Source organism: Hyposmocoma kahamanoa, unplaced genomic scaffold, assembly GCF_003589595.1.
Source record: "Hyposmocoma kahamanoa isolate Upper Pololo Valley unplaced genomic scaffold, ASM358959v1 76, whole genome shotgun sequence".
In the NCBI taxonomy this organism is placed as follows: Eukaryota; Metazoa; Arthropoda; class Insecta; order Lepidoptera; family Cosmopterigidae; genus Hyposmocoma; species Hyposmocoma kahamanoa.
This window is the reverse complement of record NW_020653900.1, coordinates 4,365,940-4,388,952: the sequence shown is the minus strand read 5'-3', so window position 1 is coordinate 4,388,952 and position 23,013 is coordinate 4,365,940. Positions and strand designations below refer to the sequence as shown.

At 36.2% G+C, this 23,013-nt stretch overlaps 1 protein-coding gene across 1 annotated transcript in view; it reads right to left on the bottom strand.

Moving 5' to 3' along the window:
• LOC113232543 (T-cell leukemia homeobox protein 3-like) overlaps nucleotides 1-22,711 on the bottom strand; it is a 71,235-nt gene extending 48,524 nt beyond the window's left edge. Inside the window, exon 1 of the mRNA XM_026467308.1 lies at nucleotides 21,970-22,711. Within this exon, the coding sequence (XP_026323093.1) occupies nucleotides 21,970-22,522 (553 nt within the window). The 5' untranslated portion in view covers nucleotides 22,523-22,711. The remainder of the gene's footprint in view (nucleotides 1-21,969) is intronic.
• Between the last annotated feature and the right edge of the window lie 302 nt (nucleotides 22,712-23,013).

Here is a 23,013-nt window from a genome sequence, read left to right as displayed (position 1 = left end):
ACACTATCACCGTGGTGGTGACGGCTCACGGTTTGTATGAAAAATTAAATATACGAGAATTTACATCCGAAAAAATTCAATAAGAAAACATATACACATAATTAGCCAAATCATAGCGAAAATAAAAATAAGTAGGTATACAAATAGATAGAAAACAAATAAATACGACAAATACTTATAATTGTATGTACGATAATTATTAGGAAGGTCAATTCATTAACGCCAAAGTCTGCCCTCGGACATGTAATGACGCTTATAACAAATTATGTCATTAAAAAACAATTATGTACATACTAAATCAACCAGTTGTAAAAACAAGTAAAGACCTATTCATATTATTTTTCATTCTAATTTTAAATAATATGTATACGTTTTCGCTGTATCTAAATTTTGTTGATAATTATTATTTGTCTTTGTTTGTTAATTATTAAAAAAAATATTGGATTAAAAAAAACACTAAGCTTTTTCAGAGATCCAAATAGGCAGAATATTATATACATAGAGTGAATAATATCTTCCTGTGAAATTCCGTAACGATTAAGAAAACAGAATAAATAAAAACAGAATCGTTATACATTTACTTACGATAAAATATATATAAACTAAAATACATATAAATATAAATAAACTTAGAACTTATTTCCTCGACATACTTTCCAATACTGGAGGTTGGCCGTCAATATGGCAAATTTGTCCCTAACCGTGGACAAACGAACCGTTCTTCTGTAATATAGATTTTTTTAAATCATCAAGATCTCCAAGTGCTATATTTAACCGTGAAGACGGATATGAACTAAAACAATAACGTATGAACTTCAGTTTCATGTGTAAGTAGCAAAAGAAATAAATACACAAAAGAAAAGCAAATGAAACAGCAAAATAGAGTGTAATTTCACACATGCAAAAACACCATAACGGGCGGGCGTATCATCGCATATCGGCTCATGTCAAATTTTCATAGCCACCCTCGGGAAATGCGGCGAGAGGGTGGGTGGATACAATATCGATGATTTTGCGGCAAGACTGTAAATTGATTTTGCAGTAAAAATGTTTTTGGCCAGTTTTTATGTGGTTCTAAACACTGTGTAGAATTTTAATGTTAGCTCAGGTGATGGCGTTGACACCGCGATTTCGTGGTAAATTTATTTAATAGTTAACATATGTCTTCTACCGTTTTATGTTGTTCGAAACACTGTGTAGAATGTGGCTGTGTGTGCGTGAGAAGCTTAGATAGCACTTAGCATGATAACAAACACGTAGTGTCCCGCCTCGATAAAGCTTTATATTCACATTTAGCTCTCAAATTCGAGTGATAAACTTTTAAATTTTATTGCGATAGCTAACATGGCGAGCACAATAACGTCACAGTTTTATGTCATCACGAGCGTCTCGATGATTGACTGCAAAATATTAACACAGTACCAAACATGGCCGGAAAGACACAGCTGATTTTAAAACAATTCTAATTTTATCAACGTAAAAATTGAGCGCGACTAACTAGATGAAAAGAAATAATAAAAACAAAGAAATTTATCAAAATAAATTATTGGAAAAAGGCAAGAACATTTTTAATACAGTTCAATACATGAGAGTAATTACAAATAAGCAAATAATTACTAATATAATGTAAAATATGTAAAAACAAGGTAAAAACAGAAACTACAAGTACCCGACAGTTTTTGTTTCATTGTTTTGGCGGCGATGATTAAACGACAAAGATAGCTATATACTCAATTTCATATCGTTGTCCTTGTTCTTCAAAATATATTAACAATAGTTCATTACCCAATAAGCAAACTTAGTTTAATCAACTGAATTAAATATAGTCACGGCAAGGCTCATCACACATATGCTGCCATGCTATGGCTACTGTAGGGGTAGCACGGCAGTGCGCTATGCGATAATTGCAGTATCTCGCGCTTTAAGTCGCTCTCGCGTAAGTCGCGCCCTCTCGTGATAGTCCTACTGCTGACTCGATCTGTAAGCTCAGGTGGTACAGCGGTGGCCCTGGTTTGGCACAGTCACGGGTTTGAGTCCTGTAAGGTTGAAGGAATTTTTCTTTGTATTCGATATATTTGTAACACAAAAAATGTCACTTGTTTGTGTGCGGTACTGTTTAGGTTTTGTCTGTGAACGGGTTAAACAATTTCAGGAAGTTAAGTCCTTAAGAATTTTTTTTATAATATCAAGTGACGGGACGAACAAATCGTGCGCCTGGTAGTAAGCTACACGTCTGTCCATAACAGTTGCAGTGCCACTCAGAGCTTTAAATCGCAAAGATCTGAGGGGCACTGCCACAGCGCCTATCACCCTGAGATATAAGTTGATAAGTCCCATGTGCCTGTAATTTCACCAGCACCCTTACCCTTCAAAACCGGAACACAGTATAATGCTGACATTATTACTTGGCGGCAAAAATTGGTAAGGTGGCAGTACTACCCTGGACGAACTCTTTCACAAGGAGCTCTACTGCTACTAAGAAAATTATGAATTTTCTTTTCAAATATAGATTTTAAGGTTTTCGTGGTTATTCACTAAATAATTATCAATAATTACTGAATATTTATCATTATTTTCCCGATATTTCGGAAGTTAGTGACAATGATAACACTACAAGTAATCGAGATGAGGGTAGTCGTCGACAGCGAAAGAGGGTTGGCAGAGAAATGTCTGTTCTTAAAACTGTCATCTGCCGCTGGCCAGTCAACCCGTGACCACGGAGCGTGTGACCGTTCCAAAATATCGAATAAAAAGAAATCATATCGTGGTCAGGAACCTGTAGGGCTAGCACGACAGGGCGTGACTCGCGCGAGAGCGTCATAAAACGCGAGATACTACTGTTGTCGCATAGAGATCTCTCGCCTTATGTCGCTCTCGCTCAAGTCGCGCCCTGTCGTGCTAGCCCTACTGGAATTACTGATAATCATTTTGTCTTTTTAAAGCCGTATAGCGTAACGGGGGACCAACAGACTACGTCTCTAGATAATAGTTTCTAGGTTGTGTTTATTGAATATTATTGCAAGTGAGTAGCTAGTATCCAAAATAGGATCAAATTTCATTTGTATTGTGCGTGCCCGGATGCCATTTCTTAATTAGAAACGCACCGTTCGCCGTCGTTCGCGACCGCAAAGTTGACAGCCGCAAATCTGCGGAAACGATGCTTGTCGCGATGACACGCTCCAATTCTTGTACGAACACACTCACGTCGAAAGTGATAATTCTAACCATTAGTTACGTACCTATTCTTTAATAAATATATACAGTTGAATTAAGCCTTGGCGACTATGCATTATACGACGGTGATGCGACATAGCACCACTAATTTCAAGTTCTGACATTATACTAACGAATTACATAATATGGTATTTTATTCAATCGTTGCACAATGAAGGTTCTTAAAGTCGAGCACCGTGTTTGGCCACGAGGCTTTGCCGAGTGGCCTAAGTAATAGGTAGGAGACTCTTAAGACCTAAATAAGTAAAGGTTGCATACAATACTTTTTCTACGAGTAAATAAAATAATGAATGAAACACAACCATCAATGTACTAATTTGATAACAATCCATGACAATAAACGCAATTTTTTTAAGTAAGTTGTAACCCATTTATTAGGATAGGCAAAGGTTAGCTTAAATGTGACGTTTTCAAGTGTAAATTTATTTTACCTATGGAATAAATAATCTTTGACTATGACTTTGACTTTGACTTTGACCACCTTACAGCCTCTTCATAAATTTAGACGAAAGCCAAACAAAGGCTATAAAAGAAAAAAAAAGATAGAATAGAACAGAAGTGACCAAGTACCGCTTAAATTTTAACCAATCTTTTTTTTATAAAGATTTATGGCCTAGTTGCATGACTTTTAAGCCAAATTAACCAATCAGGAGGCAGTATAGCGTTTTAGTAGCGTCCTAATTTATATTTGATTAGCAAAAATACGACGTTCTTTTTAAACTCAATAAAGTTCTGTGTTTCTGTACAGTTCTGTGTTTTTGTGTACTGAGCTTTATTGAGATTAAAAAAAAAATACGAGTTTTCTTTTTAAATATAGATTTTAAGGCTTTCGTGGTTATTCACTAAATAATTATCACTAATTACAGGTTTCTTATCACTCTATGATTTCCACGTACAGAACTTCAATGACATTTTTCAGCTCCGTGGTGAGTACCATAGACAATAGAATTTTGATTCAGGACTAAAAAGAGCGCCTTTATGATATGATTTACGAAATTATAATTGACAGATTAAACCGGAGTACAAAAAATAAATTATGTATGCATTGACTTACAAATAAATGGACGACGGGTCTAATACAAAAACCACGAAAAAAATGTCCCAAGTCAACCTATTCGAAATTTAAATTGTACTGTCATCGCAGTATCGCGCTGTCAGTAGATCAAATGAAGACTAAAGCGGAGTTTGGCGCTCTGTTTACGATTTTAGCGCCTTACAAGTGCGGACACTTTTTAGCGCGGACCCGACGTCCATATAATTGTAAGTCAATGTATGTATGTTTAAAATTTTATAACTCTTGCATTTAAACATCAAAAAGTTATCAACTAATCTCGTTCGTAGATTCTTAAATTCTCTCCTAAAAAGTTGTTATTTGGTGTTAGTTGTGACTTTATTACACCAACAAAAAGTTTGAAGAAGTTGTTTATTTTAATTGTTCAAATGTCCGAATAGAGCTTTCAAGCTCATGGAAGATGATCCAATATGCATAAAAATAACAGTAAATCCTTATCTGATAACAAAACAACAGGAATTATTAAATACGTATGGAATAAAAATCGCCCGAAAATTCAATACTTGAAATTATGACGTTCAGATCGCGTAGTAAGTCTTGACATCTTTTTGAGCTTTTGCTTTTTTTTTGTGTTTCTCTTGTCTATGGATTTTGTCGCGGTCATTAACTGTACGTGATAATAGTAATATCCAGTTTTGTATTAGTTTATTCCTTATTGTGATATCATCTTATTGCAATACATATACCGTCGGTGTTTTGTTGAAACGGCAAATGCGCCATTTCGAAAAATTTTCAGTGGAGCATGTTTTAGGTTTTAACGACTGTTTTAAAATATTTTGCACCGTGTTTTAAAATTCAATTATTTTTTAAATTAAGTTTAAGTTTTAAAAGGGAATTTAAAACAGGGCGTAATTATTATAAAACAGTCGTGAATAAACATATGAACTGACAGTTTTTTTACGAAATGGCGCTTTTAGCGACGATATATTCTAGTATATGTATACTATAATAATTTATCAATAAATTTACTATCACTATTCAAACTGAAGACTGGTTATTAACACCGTCGTAACAATATTGACGGAAGCTTTGAATCGATACGAATTTCATCGGGCTCACCCCACGCGGTCGAAGAGCGGAGTCCGCGTTGCTACCGCGCAGCGACCGCGTGCGTATGTCATGGCAAAATACGCTAGGTATATTTTTGTTTAGCTTCTATATATTAACTGAAATGAGCATCCCGGAACGCAGGCGAGCATGGCTTGAATTTGGTCTACGTGGTAGTATTACTTATAGGTATTTAGTATTTAGTATAGCCACGCGACAACTTTCTCCTCGTGTAACTGGGCGCTAAAGGTTGCATCCATTTGTCAACACGTTAAAGCACTGCTAACCATACACGTAATTCGTATACGGTGTTTGTTGGTAGTAAGATCCAAGCCTTACTTACGAAGCTTCCATCAATTGTAGTAGCGTATTAATAACACGATCCAGCACCAAGCGTGCTAATGAAATCCCATATAAAACACGTATTCAATGTGGACGCACTGCTGAAGCTGCTGAAGTTGCAGTAAACCTCCTTACCTATTTCTGCCGCTAAGGAGTAATGTGAACATTACTGCGTTCCGGTTTTGAAGGGTAAGGGTGCTGGTGAAATTACAGGCACATGGGACTTCAAGTTCAGGGTGACGCGGGCGCAATGTCAGTGGCCCTCAGATCTTTGAGATTGAAAGCTCTGACTGGAAATGTTATGGACAAGCGTGTCGCTTACCATCAGGCGCACGACTTGTTCGTCCCGTCACTTGCGTTATAAAAAAAATTATTAAAGACTTCTAAATAAATCTCAATAAATTTGATCACTTACCTATTACCTTATTTGACAAAAAAAGAAATATTATTGTTATACTATTGACATCTTCATGACATGACAATAACTTACTAAACATAATTTATAATATTATGTTAATCTTAATACTTAATAGGAGTTGCTTTAGGGTTGTTTAGCTGTCAAAATGTAGATGTGCAAAGATTTTGCATATCAATATCGTTAAAAACAGACAGTCTCTCTCTCTAGGTAAAAAAATGTATTAAAGACTTGGTAATGTAAAATTGTGATAAAAAAGAGCTATAAAATCTATTCTTTAGAAAGGGCAGCTATCACGTTTCACAAAAACACTCCCACGAAGTCAATAGAGAGTGTAATTGCCATTGTCATTTCCGCCTACAAAAGCCAACGTCGCAAATTGCTACCAGATGCTCGCTTACGACAATTAGGTGGCCAATCGATTTGTTTTATCGACTTTTTTAACGATTTCCCCGAAACTTTTTGTTTGTTTGATAATCGGTGGAAAATTTGGGTCAAAACGTAAACAATGTGCCAAACTATTGGAAGGAAATTAAGAAATCGTACATTTTTTGGTGACAGTAGATAACTTTTATTTATTTTAAAACAGTCAAATAATAAAACAATTACTATTTCAAACCTTTAAGTAAAAAAGTTAAAGGTAAAAATTTATATTTTTTTATGTTTTTTTGTTAAGCATTACTTGCGGCGTCAGCTTCCTTGGTGTGAACATGAGTCACGCATGTCTGAATTGGAGGTCACAAAAGGCATTTCTTTCGATATACCAAGAAGAAGAGTTAAGTTACGTGTTTGTGGAACTGACAATACAGATAAAAAAACACGTAGGTACGTGGCACCAACCATAACAATATACCGGCTTTCTAGAATAGTGGCCTATATCAAAACCATTTCATTGAGAACGAGTAATTCAAAGAACTGACGACTTGAGTGGTAATCGGTATATAGGTATGCACAGTGGAAATATTTGGAAACAACAGTACCTGCGTCTGCGTATATAATATATATAATAAAATATATAATATACTATATATTAGTCGATTCGACTTGTTAATTGTACATAAATACACTATTAACCACTATATAGTTCTGAGTACTAATCTCTAAAATGTACGTACTATACTGAAAAACATTAACTTTAATCAGGTTAGTCTATCAAGATACTTGATTGAATCAATCAAAATATGATTAAATTAATCACTTAATATTGTTGCTGCAATCATTACGTTTGATAGCCTCAGAACATGTACAAGGAAACAAGTTGTATGATTACCTGAATAACATCTTGCATAGATCAAGTTCTGAGTTTTCGCGGCTGTTAAACATAGTACCAGTAAGGCTCCTTGTGAAATAATCCGTTCAGGGAAGTGCCTATTTCTGCCGCTAAGCAGTAATGTGAGCATTACTGCGTTTCGGTTTTGAAGGGTAAGGGTGCTGGTGAAATTACAGGCACATGGGAATTGTTAACTTATGTCTCAGGGTGACGAGCGCAGTGGGAGTGTCTCTTATATCTTTCGGATCTTTAGATTTATAGATAGACTCTTTCGGATCAAAATCGCGTATCAAAACCATGGTCACGGGTGACTATCCTAACTGACTACTGACTGTATGTAATATCTATTCGTTTATCTCTCATTAGAGATTAAGAGAATGTATCTCTCATTAGAGTCACCATTAATGTCTTTGTTGTTTTGTCCTTCTTTCCGTAAAGGAAAAGGCGAACGTTCGAAACCATACTGCCAAGTCTTGGTGAGTTTTCCTTTTCTTTCTTATTTATAAAGGTATACACGAAGTCTTCAGTCCATTATTAATTTTTAGGCATTATGTCTCGATGTCAGTTGCTATTTCATGTGGGCTGGTTGAGATAATAAAATATTTGAGTGAAATACACACATTTCACGAAAAAGTACGTTTTTGGGCATTACTGAACAATCAAGTTTTTTAATTATTATTTTTTTAACACCGATGGATATTTCGAGTTCTTAGGTTTTCGCGATTGTTATACATAGGAAATGAAACTATTTTTCCGGATTTAAATCGTGTCAACTGTGACCATTGGACCTGTAAAGGGCCGGAAATGTTGGTTTGTTTGATAAAACAAATATACACGATTTAAATAAAAAAAAAAATAGTTTCATTACCGATGGATATTTTTTGTCAATTTTATAATTTGAATTTGATACAGAGTACTAAAAAAAAACGACCTCAAAAGTCATTAATCCCCTACTTTGGTGCCCTTAGAGGTGGAATATTTTCTTCAAATTTACATGGAATCACTACTGAGATACCATCTTTCCAACAAAAAAATCATCAAAATCGGTTCACAAATGCCATGAGTTACCGCGTATGGTACGAATACATAAAAAAATACAGTTAAGAACCTCCTCCGTTTCTCGGAATTGGTTAAAATGAAATTGACCAAAAAAAACCATTGAAGTTTAAAAAAACTTCATTCAGTCATTTGAAAAACATGATTGATCCCTAGGTAATTTGATGTGTGTAATAGACGAATCAGTGAAACGTTGATGGCAGAAAATGGATGCGACAAGTCTGTCGCAATGGCATATATTGGAACAAGCTTGAGTCCAATGAACTAAAATATATTTAAAAAGCACCTTTTTATTATTATGTTAATAAAGTATAAAGTGGCAATACTTCCCTGGATGAACTCTTTCACAGGGAGCTCTACTGCTACTGAAATCCATTGTTCTTGTCCACCAATCATATTAATACAACAATTAAGTAACAATTTATAGTTGAAAGAACTCCCAGAAATGTCCATTTATTGATTTAATCACACTAAATAACTTTATTGTTCACAACCAGTCTTCACAAATTCAATTCCTTAATTGAATCCATGCGGCGTATACTAATTTAAGCCTTAATTTCCACTTAAACATCTTAATTTTATTCGACGATGAACTGTTTATAACAGATGATGAATATTCTTCCTAAATAAGTTGATAGATGAGCGTACATAACAGAGGGATACTGTATCCCTAAATGTATAAAGTTAAAATATGTGCCATCAAATGTTAGAATAATTAATCAAAATCATCGTCAATCATCAGTCCCAGTTCTGGGCATAGGGCTTCAGAAGGAGTTCAGGTGTAGTATAATAAAAGGCTAGTGCCTTGGGTGAGCTGCCCCGGGTGCACGTACAGCACCCTCCTATTTTCCAGATAGGTACCGGAGCTGTAGGGACGCTCCTGTTGTGCATTGCGCAACTAATGCTAAGCCGTTGACTCTATAGTGTCACTACCAAATCTCCTCTTTGGTGGCAGGGCTTTGGCACGCTCACCTGCCGACGCGGAAGCGTCTCTCCAGTTCCCAGAAATCTATGCGACTGGAGGGAGCTGAGGATATATAGCTTATCCTCTACTAGCTGTCCGGGCTAGTGCCCGAGATGAAGCTTCCAACTTAAAGGGCAACTCATGTGCCCCGCGCGTCTCATCGCCTTAGGCCCTCGTCTAGACCGCTAGCTGCGCGCGAGATGAACTCCCCGGTCACATTGTACCGAGGCAGACGGACGTGTTCATCCCCACAGCTAACCACTCGTGTGGCTAAAACCAATGACAAGCGCGTGGGATGACCAGGTGTTATGCAACGCGAGTGCATCGCGAGGTTATGCGAATGTGTACGTTCGTACACGGCGCGCGGATGGCGCGCACACCTACAAACCGCGCTGCGACGTTTATATAAATAAATAATAAATATAAAATTTTACCATACTTTTTTTCATTATGCTATGGTAATACTTTACAATCATCTTTAATTCCCTTTGTCGGCGTTACCTTGGGCACCAACGGGCAATTGTCTTATTTCATTAAACCAAATTGCCTAATGATTGTTTATGTCTTTTAAACGTCGGCACATTCGCTTGCGCCGTAAAATCATTATCGCGAGCTGTAAAGCTACTGAGTTTGCGGAATTGGTTTACACTTCATTTTTAAATGTCCCATTTGTAACATTTTCGAAATAACGATTCAATTACTATACTGAATGATAATCTCCATTGCTTTATTGTGTATAATGAGTAAAGTTGTATTAATAAATTACTTATAACTTTTTATAAAAAAACCACCACAAAAGTTTATGGAATTACTTCGATTAAATGTTATTAAAATTGGTCAACGGAAGTGAGTGAAATCCAATAAACCGGATTCATCTCCTAATTTGCCACCCTTAAGGGTGGAACATTATATTCAAATTTCGATAAAACTACAACTGAGGTACCCCGTTTAATAAAAAACAATTGTCGAAATAGGTTCGCAAAATGTAAATGTGAGTAATTGCATAACATACACACAAATAAAAAAGCAGTCGAATACAGAACCTACTCTTTTTTAAAGTCGGTTAAAAACAAAAGAACTCATATTGTTTAAGAGTAATTTAACTCTTTTTATTTTCAAGTACAAAAAAAACTTAAGACTATATTGAGTTTTAAGTTTTTTACAATGTAAGTACATACATAGATACATATGATCACGCGTGTCGCCCACCGGAGTAGGCTGAGACTATGGACTTCCGCCTACTACGCTCCTGACAAACCTCTTCCATTGTCGTCGTCTCGTCAGTGTACCAATATTCAATCTTTCTAGGTAACCAAACCAACGAAGCATCCCCCTCTTTACCCTACAATGCAAATAATGTATAAAATGATGTCTTTCTTTCGTTATGTTGTGTGCTGTCCTAGTTTGAGTAAAAATAAATCCAAATGCAAAATAATTATTTTTAATTTAGTAGCACTAGAGCAGGGAAGTACTGCCGCCTTACCTATTTCTGCCGCCAAGCAGTAATGTCAGCATTACTGTGTTCCGGTTTTGAAGGGTAATTAATGGTGCTGGAGACATTACAGGCACACTTGTCAACTTATGTCTCAGGATGACGGGCGCAGTGGCAGTGCCCCTCAGATCTTTGCGATTTAAAGCTCTGCGTGGCCCTGCGACTGCTAAGAACAGGCGTGTCACTTACCACCAGGCGCATCACTTGATCGTCCCGTCACTTAGTGTCATAAAAAAATATTTTATTATTTTATTCACACGAGGTTCGTCAATGTTTGTAAAAGCTATGTATTTAAATTGCAATTTTAAATTTGCAAAAACAGCAAGCAAAAAATCTAAACGGTCATATTTTTAATGTTCCTCTTTCTCTGAGACATAAAATAAATTAACACAATTTATATTTTAATCTGTTCAGAGCCAATGTTTGATTTGCATAAATTAACTTTTATAGTTTCATGTTGACCCTCAAAACTATGCATCAAGAAACCTGAAACCATGTTCGGGACACAAGCAAAACTTGACCTATATGAAAAAAGAGCAACAAATATAATTTTTGACTATCAAATATTAATTTAGTACGTCCAAACGTAATGATAGTGTCACCTTGAATGCAGTTCGTTTATAATTTATCCATAGATCAACAAATATAGACGGAACAATATATGTATATAAAACTTAAAACAAATATCATTTATTTAAAAACTGCACATTTAGAATTAGATGAATTATAACTTAGATAATCAAATAATATTATCCTTTATTAAAGCTGGTTTAAAATATCGTTACAAGTCAAAAAAATGTTTCTGACATTCTTGCTACTCTATTACACCTTTAAAGTTACTCGATTGGCAGAATAATTAAAAGATCGTGTAATTGTGCTTTTACAGCACCAGTGTGGCGGCTTTTTTTATTACTAACGATTTGTGAATGTAAAGTGAACAGTATAAAGAGTTTTTAAACGGTTGATTGCCGCAAGGCGTAAAACTGCTTTAGTTTGATTAACTGTTTAGTGTTATAAAAGCGTAATAAACATTTAACTCACTCTTCAGTTGTGTAAAGGTGAGTGGTTAGTGGTTTTTCTTTAGTTATACAAACCGGCAAATACGTCTCTTTATTTTTATTTTTTATTGTACAAAGAAAACATTCAAAATCGTCACCTTACTTTCTCAAACTCGTATCTTAAAGCACAAAGTAACTGAAATGCTAAAAATGGATTATGTATATAAATGTTGCATGTCGATTTCACATCATATTTACATACTTACTTTTACCTATTCTTAAAGTAATGCATCCAAATGAATACCCTTGATAAGAAATTTAAAATAAATATACAGTTTTGCCATCTCCTGAATAACCACTCTTTATAAGATACGAGTATGAGAAAGTAAGGCATCCAAATTCGTGTTACAAAAGATGTTCAGAAGGATCTTTTCTAGTTACTCAAGCTGCGTGAAAGAATTTAGAAAAATTGACAACAAAATTAAATACATAGTAGATATGAAATACAACATTAGAAACACAACTTGTTGCAGCGTATACCTATCACGTAAAGGTCTCGATTCATGCACTAGGCTAAGCCTGTCTCACAAGTAATCAATGTTTCCTTATTACCAGAAAGTTTATAAATAAATTAATTGAATTAATACAAACAAATCAAAATTATAATTATAAATTAAAACGATTTATTTCATTATAAATAAATAATAGTATACAGGGTGCCCAAGGTTATGCGACACGGAGGAAAAGTACTTTGAAGTTATTTAACTGCTTTCGAGTCCGAACAGTTCGTTCGATTCCCATGCGGGGAGAAATATTTATATGGCCTACATTTACTTCTCTCTTGAGTTTGAGTGTAATTTGTGGTTATCTATGTGTGTCCATGGCTCTCGCGATACAGGGTTTCCCTAATGGGGGAGGCTATGAGAGTATGCGTGTTATTATTATTATTTTAGGTGACAAAAAACTTTTTATACCAATATACCGAAATACAAATGCGTTAGTTATGACAAGGAGAGCAGTACTGAGATAAAACATTTTGCTTTTATAATTGAACGGTGATACTTTATAAGATAGATTTATTATTTAGATATGATAGATTTAATTAATCCTTATAATTGAGTCTTTCAATAAATATCATAAAAATCAATGTTGTGCTTTAGGTCGTTTCCGTTTCCGGATGAGGCAAGTAACTTTTTAAGTCTTTGAATGCAATATTGCTTACTGTTAAAAATAAAATAATATCTTTATGAAGCAGAACATCCTACCTACGAAATCTGTTGCCGCCTTCAAATCACCATTTAAGAAATTTTTATTATTTACTCAAGTGTCTAACAGCAGTGGCAGTCGTGCGGTACCTTCTTGCCATTTTACTACTGACATTAATATCCCAGCCACAAATACATGACAATACAATACACGCACAATCAATGTTGGTTTTTACTTTATACGTATCTTACCCATTTTTACTGCACACATTTTTACTTTTTTTTTATTCGTATTTAATTTTCATTTACATTTACCTAGTTAACTTTATTGTATTTTTTATGCTTTTTACTGCTCGGACGAAGACGAATCATCATTGTGATTTATTCGGCTTCACTGAAAACCAGCAAAACGAGGTGCTCTCACTCGTTTTGTTACAAAATAAAAAACGAAAAAAATAGTTTATTTTTGTAACATCACAAACTACAAAATTCTTGTTACATATACTAATAAGTACTCGTTGTGTTAACTAATTATAGTTTGTGAGGAAGTTGGAATCTAAACTAGGTCGAAACCTGTGCCATAGCTTCCAGACCCCCCACCACGGAAACAATTATGACTTAAAAGTAAGCACTTAACAATTAACAAAAAGTATGTCTGGGGTGTGTGTGCGTGTGTGTGTGTGTGTGTGTGTGTGTGTGGGTGTGTGTGTGTGTGTGTGTGTGTGTGTGTGTGTGTGTGTGTGTGTGTGTGTGTGTGTGCGTGCGTGCGTGCGTGTGCGTGTGCGTGCGCGTGCGCGTGCGTGTGCGTGTGCGTGTGCGTGTGCGTGTGCGTGTGCGTGTGCGAGAGCTCAGAGGAGACCATTTTGGTGACTTTTAAATGTAATTCTTTTATTTTGTGTTCTATCCTAAGATTATTAATTTTTTATTATCATTCCGTCATATACATTTTGTCATAAGGTTACGAAATAAACTACTTTTCTTTCTTTCTTACAATATTTAAAGCACTTTCCGTGTCGCACAGTCGTGGGACACTCTGTATATACACTTGCATAAAGTTATCATACACAAATATACATAAAAGCATACAATACGCATATTATATAAACGAATTACTAGTTTATATAATATGTTACCGATTCACTGCCGAGTTCGACAGGAAGTTCTCTATTAATTTGCATTTGAATGATTCAACCGATGGACTGTCACGAATGCTGGCAGGCAATTTATTCCACACATGAGCTGCATAATACGATAAAAGAATTATTGAAAAAAAAAATCGGAATTGAATTGGAATTGTAGAAGTATTCCAGTGTCACATGTACGTTTTGAGCGGGAAGGGGGTAACTTGGGGTAATATAGTAATTTTTCTGCGAGGTCGGATTCTGAGCCATTTTAAGTTAGACCGAAATTCTTTTTTTTTTCCTAATTTAAAAAAATATATAATATCAAGTTACGGGACGAACAAGTCGTGCGCCTGTTGGTAAGCTACACGCCTTTCCATAACAGTTGCAGTGCCACTCAGAGCTTTAAATCGCAAAGATCTTAGGAGCAATGTGACCCTGAGATATAAGTTGACAAGTTCCATGTTCCTGTAATTTCACCAGCGCCCATACCCTTTAAAACCAAAACACAGTAATGCTGACATTACTGCTTGGTGGTAGAAATAGGTAAGGTGACAGTACTTCCCTGGACGAACTCTTTCACAAGGACCTCTACTGCTACTGAAAAAAATACTTAGATTTATTGAATGCCAGGATGTTTTACCACCGTGCTATTCAATTCTTTTTTTGTGAAATTACTCCACACAAATACCTTCGATCTTTACACGAACCTTAAAATTCCTTTGATCTGGCTGGATTAAACCTATGCCGTCTAGCACATTGTGCTAGAAGCTATGCTAAGCATAGTTTCTTAATTTTTTTTATTTGTTTACTTATTTTGTACAACTTACACGAACACATACTATTTACCTGGTTATCCTTTCAAAATGTACATGCTTTATTATGTGCTTATGCACTGAAATGCTTCTTAATTTATTAGATATTGAGCATCTCTTAATTGTTTGGATCTCGTAGATGCCATTGTGATGTAGCGACGGAAGATTATTGTTAGTCTCCAGATTGGCATTAGGCTGGCCTCTTCATGGTAGCAAGCAACACATTATTCATTTTTATTTACATTACCTATCCTATAGGTCTAATCTACTCTTAATTAACCGACTTCAAAAAAGAACGAGGTTCTGAATTCGACTTTTTTTGTGACGCAATTACTTCAACATTCGTGAACCGATTTTGATGATTCTTTTTTTGTTACAAAAAAAAAAAGAGTATCTCAGTATTGATTGAATTTGAATTTCAAGAAAATATTCCATCTCTAAGAGGTACCAGTAAGCGATTTTAATACAACTTGGCTAATAGATGTAATTTCACGAACTTTACTTACTTAACTTTTATTCAGCCTCCATGGATGACCAGCAGACTGACTGGCTACAAAGACAGACTTTAGTAGCAGTAAAACTCCTTGTGAAAGAGTTCGTTCAGGGAAGTACTGCCACCTTAACCATTTCTGCCGCCAAGCAGTAATGTGAACATTACCGGTTTTGAAAGGTAAGGGTGCCGGTGACATTATTGGTACATGGGACTGTCTCAGGGAGAAGGGCACAGTGGTAGTGCCCCTCAGTTCTTTGGGATTTAAAACTCTGAGCGGCCCTGTTACTGTTATGAACAGGTGTGTCGCTTACCGCTAGGTGCACGACTTGTTCGTCCCGTCACTAGATATCATAACAAAATAACTTCGCATAATTAATACATATTAATTTATGCAATGGGACCAACCTCGTGCGGCTTGTGCACAAGGAAGAATCTAACAGGAAAAAAACTTTACTTCACGTTCAGTTCAAAGAAACAAAGTAATAGATTCTTACTAAAAATGACCTGTCAAATAATTTGGCGCCCAAAGATTGAGGTGTTTTTATGTCACCATTAAAGCATTTCCGGCACACGTACAGATTTTTTTCCTTTTTTTTATAGGAACTTGTCTCAATTATAGGCCGTATACCGCTTCCTCCCGTTGCCGGTGGTCGCAAAAAAAATGGCAAAGGCCCTAAATGTGCCCGGGTTATTGCCACTTGAGCGTTAATTTGTTACTTTAATGAATAGTTTGTTCCGTTTATTCAAAAAAACAAATGTATTCAGCTCTTCGAAAAACAAAAATGCTTAATAATTCAGTAGATACGTTTAATTTCTTTTTTTGATTAATATTCGTAAATGGAACTGAAGTTAGTGGTACAAGTACAATAAGATCTAAAACTTAGATACTTAGACGTCGATTACAATAGACAAAGAACTGCTAAATAATATGCCAAATGTACAATTACGCGTTACGTGAAGGTTGCAAAAGAAATCTTTCTCCCCATACCAATTTGGCGTCACCGAAAGCCAAACAAATAAATAAAAAAGACCCTTGACCGTCGGCGCGACAAATTACAACTCACAAGGCGCCTTCAATCTCGCCTTGGACAAAAAAAAGTTCCTTGGGTGTGTCATCACATAACACGCAACAGCAATAGTGTGGACGTTTGCACAAAGGTGGCCTTTCAAGATTTTTTTGTGCAAGAAGTAACTCTATTGAATTTTTTTTAAATATGGAATGGTCGAATGCTATGCAACAATTGCATTTGATTTTTAAAATTTAAGTGACGATATAACTGAGAATAAATGTTAGACAACATTACATAAGTTGTTCTGATCCCAAAGTAACTAAAGCATGTGTTATGGAAATCTGAAACTTCGACAATACCATAAACACCCAGACCAGAGACAATATAGAAAAGTTGTAGATTGGATCTCGGCCCCGACTACCGTGGGGTCCTAGTGCCCTTCATCTGTACAAAATTTTATCCAAAAAATTAATAGAATGTCTGGGATACCCAAGGCCCGGCAGCTTCATTACCCAACGCATTAGCATAGCAATACAAAGGGGAAAAAAAGCTGCCAGCATCTTGGACACCTTGCCGCGGGGACCCAATTTTAGTCATATAATTTAAGAATCCTAGTTTTACTTTCTAGTATTTAAGCTTTTATTGTCTTTTTACCTTACCTGTATATTATCAAAATAAAAGTATTAAAGTTAGTTTTCTACATTGAACCCGTCGGGGATCGAAGTCGGGAATGAAAACCTCGACCACGGAGATCGTCAAAATCTTGTGCGATTATCTTATCATCCTATTCAAGTCCAGGCATTGTCGGTGTAGCCTTCCACTCCTCATGGTTCGTAGCCAGCTCCTTGATCTCTAGTTGCTCACTTTGATGTTCTTCTTTATTTGTTCACAGTACGTCATTCTTGGCCGAAAGAGAGGATAGCGAGGAACTCTCTCTTTTTCCTTCTATTTTCCCCTTAATTATAATTCTCACGAATTCGTAATCATTACGTAAAAAATGTCCACACATTTTCCCCCTTCTGTTTTGTATTCTCAACTGCCTCAGTGGCCGAACGATTACCACACTGCGCTGCCACGCAGAAGTCTTACAATCGGTTCCCGGGTCGGAAGAAATATTCGTACGGCCTATATTTATTTCTCTCATGAATTTGGGCGTTACATGTGGTTATCTATGCGTGTGTCCATGGCGCCCGCGACACAGGGTCTCCCTAGTGTGGGGCTACGAGTATGTGCGTTATTATTCTGTTCTCTATCGTATTTAAAAGATTTCTTTCTTCCCTAACCCCTTTCATTACTTGTTCATTTGATATGTTCTCTATTCATTTTATAGTTTCCGTATATATAAATAGTAATAATGAAGGTTCCGACGAACAAATGAAATTACATCGAGCTAAAGGCTAATTGTAACAAACACTGCATTGTTATGTGTTACTGAAATATAAACCCAAAACATACTGACAAAATTAATCATATTTATTCAAATCTTAATTCAACGAAAAAAAATATACTTCCGAATAACATACTAAAGTTCCGAAATAAAAAGCAATTTACCGACGTACCTATGTCCGATATAGTCCCTAATATAGTAGGTATTTCCGTATTATGAAATAGTTTAACAATCACAGAAATGTATGAAATGTATAAGGTCGCTTTTCAAATTGCAATAGGTGATTTACGATAAAAATGGCTAACAATAGTTTTGGACAAAATATAAATTAAGTTGGTAGAGGTAGTATTACGTCAAGATTTTTCGGAACTTATAGTATTTGGGTCATTATCAAATTAGTATTGTCTAATTTCGGTGGCATTTTGTAAATATTTGAAATACTCAAGTATGTTGTGGTGAAATATTAAATAATGTTTCAGGATACTACACTGGAATATTAAATAACACTCCATGACAATATTCTAGAACACTTAAATAATAAAAATTGCCTTCGAATTTAGGTAGAACATACAGATCAGAAAATAACCTGTCTAATTCGGTTTCCATATTTTTTGTTGTACAAACATTTTTGGTTGCATAGTAAATAATTTTTAATTCACTTTTCGAAGCTTTTATATTAATTGTAAAGGCTACTTTAAGACGACGTTGTCTACACGGTCCGTTGTTTCAGACTGAGTGAGACTACAAATCGATTGTGTATGGTTATGTCGGTAACTATAATGCTAAGGGAGTTGCGATGGATCGATACGACTATCGTGATGATCGATCGAATCATGTGTATTTCGGAAAACATAGATATCGTTAGTATATTCGATTCCTTTGTCGTACCTTTGCGCTATTGGTAAAGAATTGGGATATGTTTGCACCCTTACCCTTCAAAACCCGTAGCAATCCCTAATATTCAGTCAAATTATAAATTTTGATATTAGTTTATGAAGATTTACCGTATTTGTTTAATGATTTCGGCACAAAGAAGACTCAGAAAAATATTCCGCTACAAAGAGAGTAGAAAAAAAACATTCCTTAACAAAAAAAATACCTGATAAACCACCGGGCGCCGAGACATTGGTGGCCTCTTTAGATAGAGCTTTTGTTATCCGATTGTCTGTGATAACATTATGAAAATTTCAAAACAAAGCTTACTTTTTACTTTTTGACGGCCTTGGTGGCCCAACGGTTTATGCTGTGGTATAAGGGGGCTCCGGGTTCGATTCCCTGTATGACAGTTTGGGAAGTGTACTTTCTTAACTGTTTGTTTTGAAGAAGTGATCCAGAGCTAATTCCGTTACATAATACAGTCGGTGCCCACACATAAGTATCCACTAAGTATTTGCACTAATTGCTTTACAAATAGTGAATATTTAGATGATACCTACTGTACAGGGAATTCCCTGTTTTGAGACCAGGCAATTTTTTTTTTCCTAAATCGCAAAACAAATTGATAATTGTTAATGCGTAGTTTGCAATGTTTTCAAGAGACCGACCGGTACGTTGACACAAAGGAGTGTTAATATCCACAATCGACCCAGTTTCTTCAAATTTTTTAACCACTCTTCGAATGGTTGACACATTAGGTGCACTTTCTCGACTGAAAATTTGGCGAAGTTTGCGAGCGGTCTCAGCGTAACTTTCCCCATTTTTGTAATGAGTTTTCACAATTATAACGCGTTGTTCTTTCGTGAAGCGCTCCATTTTTAATAATCGGAATAAATATAGGTGACGGCTGTCAAATTTCAGAGTTGCCACTTGCGCGAAAAAAAAATGATTCTAAATTTAAAAAGTGCACTCTTACTGAGACACCTTTATATGTGGTATAGCTGACAGCAGACTTTTTATACACAAATTCAGAGGAGTTTTCGCACCTTGAAATGTGAAGAAAAATTTTAATAAGTATTGCGTTTAACTAAATGAAATGTGTGCACATGTTCTTTAGGGGCTTTGATGAATCGATGTGGCAAACCTTAGAACTCACGATTTATAGTCTAATGTGTTGAAGTTTTTTTGCAATCGTACTAGCCACAAACAGTTCAATGTATTTATTTTTGTAACATTTTATATGTGACGTGAATAAGATCGTCCATTGTCCAATACTTTTCGTTTTTTCACCTAAAATACATGATTTAATATAACAATTCATTTATGTTTTCGAGCAATTAATGTCTGATCAAACAGCATTCGATCTCAAGTAGGGAACCCCAATGTAGTTGTCAGGCACATTCTTATTCTATTTATTATTAATACATTTTCTGGTGATCAAATAAGTCTATTATTTCTTTGAGGTTAGCACTATGCGCTCCTCCTGAGGAAATTCGATCAATTTAGGAAATTATCTTTTCTAATTAGAAAAGTTTGCGCGTATCATTGTTAATGACGTTTATAGTCGAAATTGGTCAACTACATGGGGATGATTAACTAATAGTGCATCCATCCTAATTGGCACAAAATATCGTACCAACCTACCATGGTACCCTTATATAACTAACGTAATCGTCATTTTTTTACAAAATTGAATTAGATTGGATCAGCGAAACGAACTCTACAAGTCAAGTTATTAACCGACTTGAAAAAAGGGGAGGAGGTTCTGTGTTAGATAGCATTTTTTTTATGTATGTTACGCGATAACTCGGCATTTGTGAACCGATCTTCATGATTCTTTTTTTTGCAGGAAAGAGCTTACCTCAGTATTGGGTCTATATAAATTTGAAAATAATATTCCACCTCTAAGAGTGGCAAACTATGGGCTGAATCCAGTTACTCGCACGTTCCGGTAACCGATTTCAATAAAATTTGGCAAATAGACGTAATTCCATGAACTTTTAAAGTCGGTTGTTTTTATCAAAAAGTCAAAATTTAGTTTCAGTTTTATTGTTAAAAGAAAGACTTTTGTTGGCAGTATCTCGAAAGTTACCAAAATGCAAATTTGTTACTTATGACAAGGAGGGCAGTATGTATTATACTGTATTAACAATAATAATATTTGTATGGCCAACACACCGAAGACTACATTTATTTTTCTCGTGAGTTGGGGTGTGTGTATTTATGGCACCTGCGATAAAGGGTTTCCCTAGTGCGGAACTACGAGTGTAGGTATGCGTTGTTCTTGTTATTATTTATACACGTAATGTCAACGTCTTACAGCTCATATACCAAAATTCCATTGATTTGGGTCTGGCTGTTCTGCGTAGTGCCCCGAAATTCATATCGTTGATCTTACTTATAGTAGATGGAATTCTAATTTGAGACCGGGTGTTGGTGTGATTTTTCTGGCACATTTAGTATTAAGACTCGCGAAACGTTGGGAAGAAATCATAATGTGCAAGACCTTGCCGGACATTGTTTTCTGAATAGTAGAATCGTGCGAATCATTGGCACACAAAACTGCATGATGAAATGTTTATTATAGATTTACATTAATAAGTTCTATCGTCATGTTGGGGTATTTATAACAACTTTAATGAAACTTACCCTCAATCCGACTTCGCTGTAGTATAAACTAAAACTAGGATTAAATTACATTAATAAAATTGGGTCCCCGCGGCAAGGTGCCCAAGATGCTGGCAGCGTTCCCCCTTTGTATGGCTATGCTAATGCGCTGGGCAAGGTAGCTTAGCCTTTGGGCTTCCCAGACAGTCTATTGACTTTTTGGATAAAATTTTGTACAGATGTAGGGCACCGAGACCCCACGGCCCAAGGGTTTCGACTCCAAAGGATGTAAATAGGCATTCGGAACCGAGGTCCTGGTACTTAATACTTTTTATTCTTTCTCTTGCTCGTATGCTGGAGACGGGATGGGACAAGTGTGTCGGCACACGTGGCTTCCCACACCAGTGCCCGGCCTATACTCCAAGGGATGAGAGTCATTCCGTTCGGGCGTTTGCCATCAGTTCGCGACATGCCTCTTGGCTCAAGTACGTATATAGTATAATACCTATATATATATATTGATATTGAAGTTTGCAAAGATAAAGTGTATTGATGAAGTACTCACCATTGAGTCTATCCTTAACAACCTGATGCGCAAAGGCAGCAGCTGCAGCTTGCCGCATGGGGTCTAGCGCCACTCCCCACGCGCCCAAAGCTCCCAACGCTCTATGAGCAGGTACTCTCACCACCCCTGGACTGCCCCCAAACCCATATCCACCACCCAACCCTAAACCAGGTCTCAACAACAGTCCAGAATTAGGATACAGTCCTGGGGTATGAGAAAAATTCAAAGGCAACCCAGAAATGTCTTTCGCATCATCCTTAGCACTCTCAGATTCAGTGTCCTGGTCACTCCTGTCATCACTTTCCCCAGAATTACGGCGTTTCTCTAAATCCTCGAATTGTTTGCCTAAGAGACGAGATATGCTAAACGGCAAATTTACCCTTTGCTGAGTATCTGTCATGTGTTCATTCGGTGAATCACGGTATCTCTCATGATAGCTGTGCTCTGAATCTCTGTCTTCCGAAATAATACTTCTATCGCACTGACCCGACAATCTACTGTCGGAGTCCACGTTGATCTCTTCCTGATCGTCATCTGAATGCACTGAAGACATTTTTTACTATTTAGCTTGTCCTTAAATTGGAACACTGGCACAAATTTTTCACCTAATCTCTGATGTACCGTCCGGAAACATTTTTCAAAGTATTCACGTTAATTTTGATTGGTCGAAATTATTTGAAATCTGAATCTCAGAATATAATTCCAATCGGATTTAAGTTCTAATTTAGAAAATTTTCGCGCGCTTCCCTCGACCGACCGCGACCGAATCACCACAAACAATACGAGCCAATCAGCGCGGTCCCCACCACTTTTCGAATTACGAACGTGATAGTTTGACCGCACAAACGCCTCAACTATTGCCCGTTGAGTGGAACAGTTTCCAACAAAAGCTTAATACGATTTATAAACACAAAAACTCGTTTGGACCCACTAACTTAAACAGAAGAGCACGTTCCGTCCCTTTTACTCTCTGTTTGACTTCAATTTCATCCCCCCTTTATTTCAACCATCACAGAAAAACGTTCTTTAAATACATTTAGACTA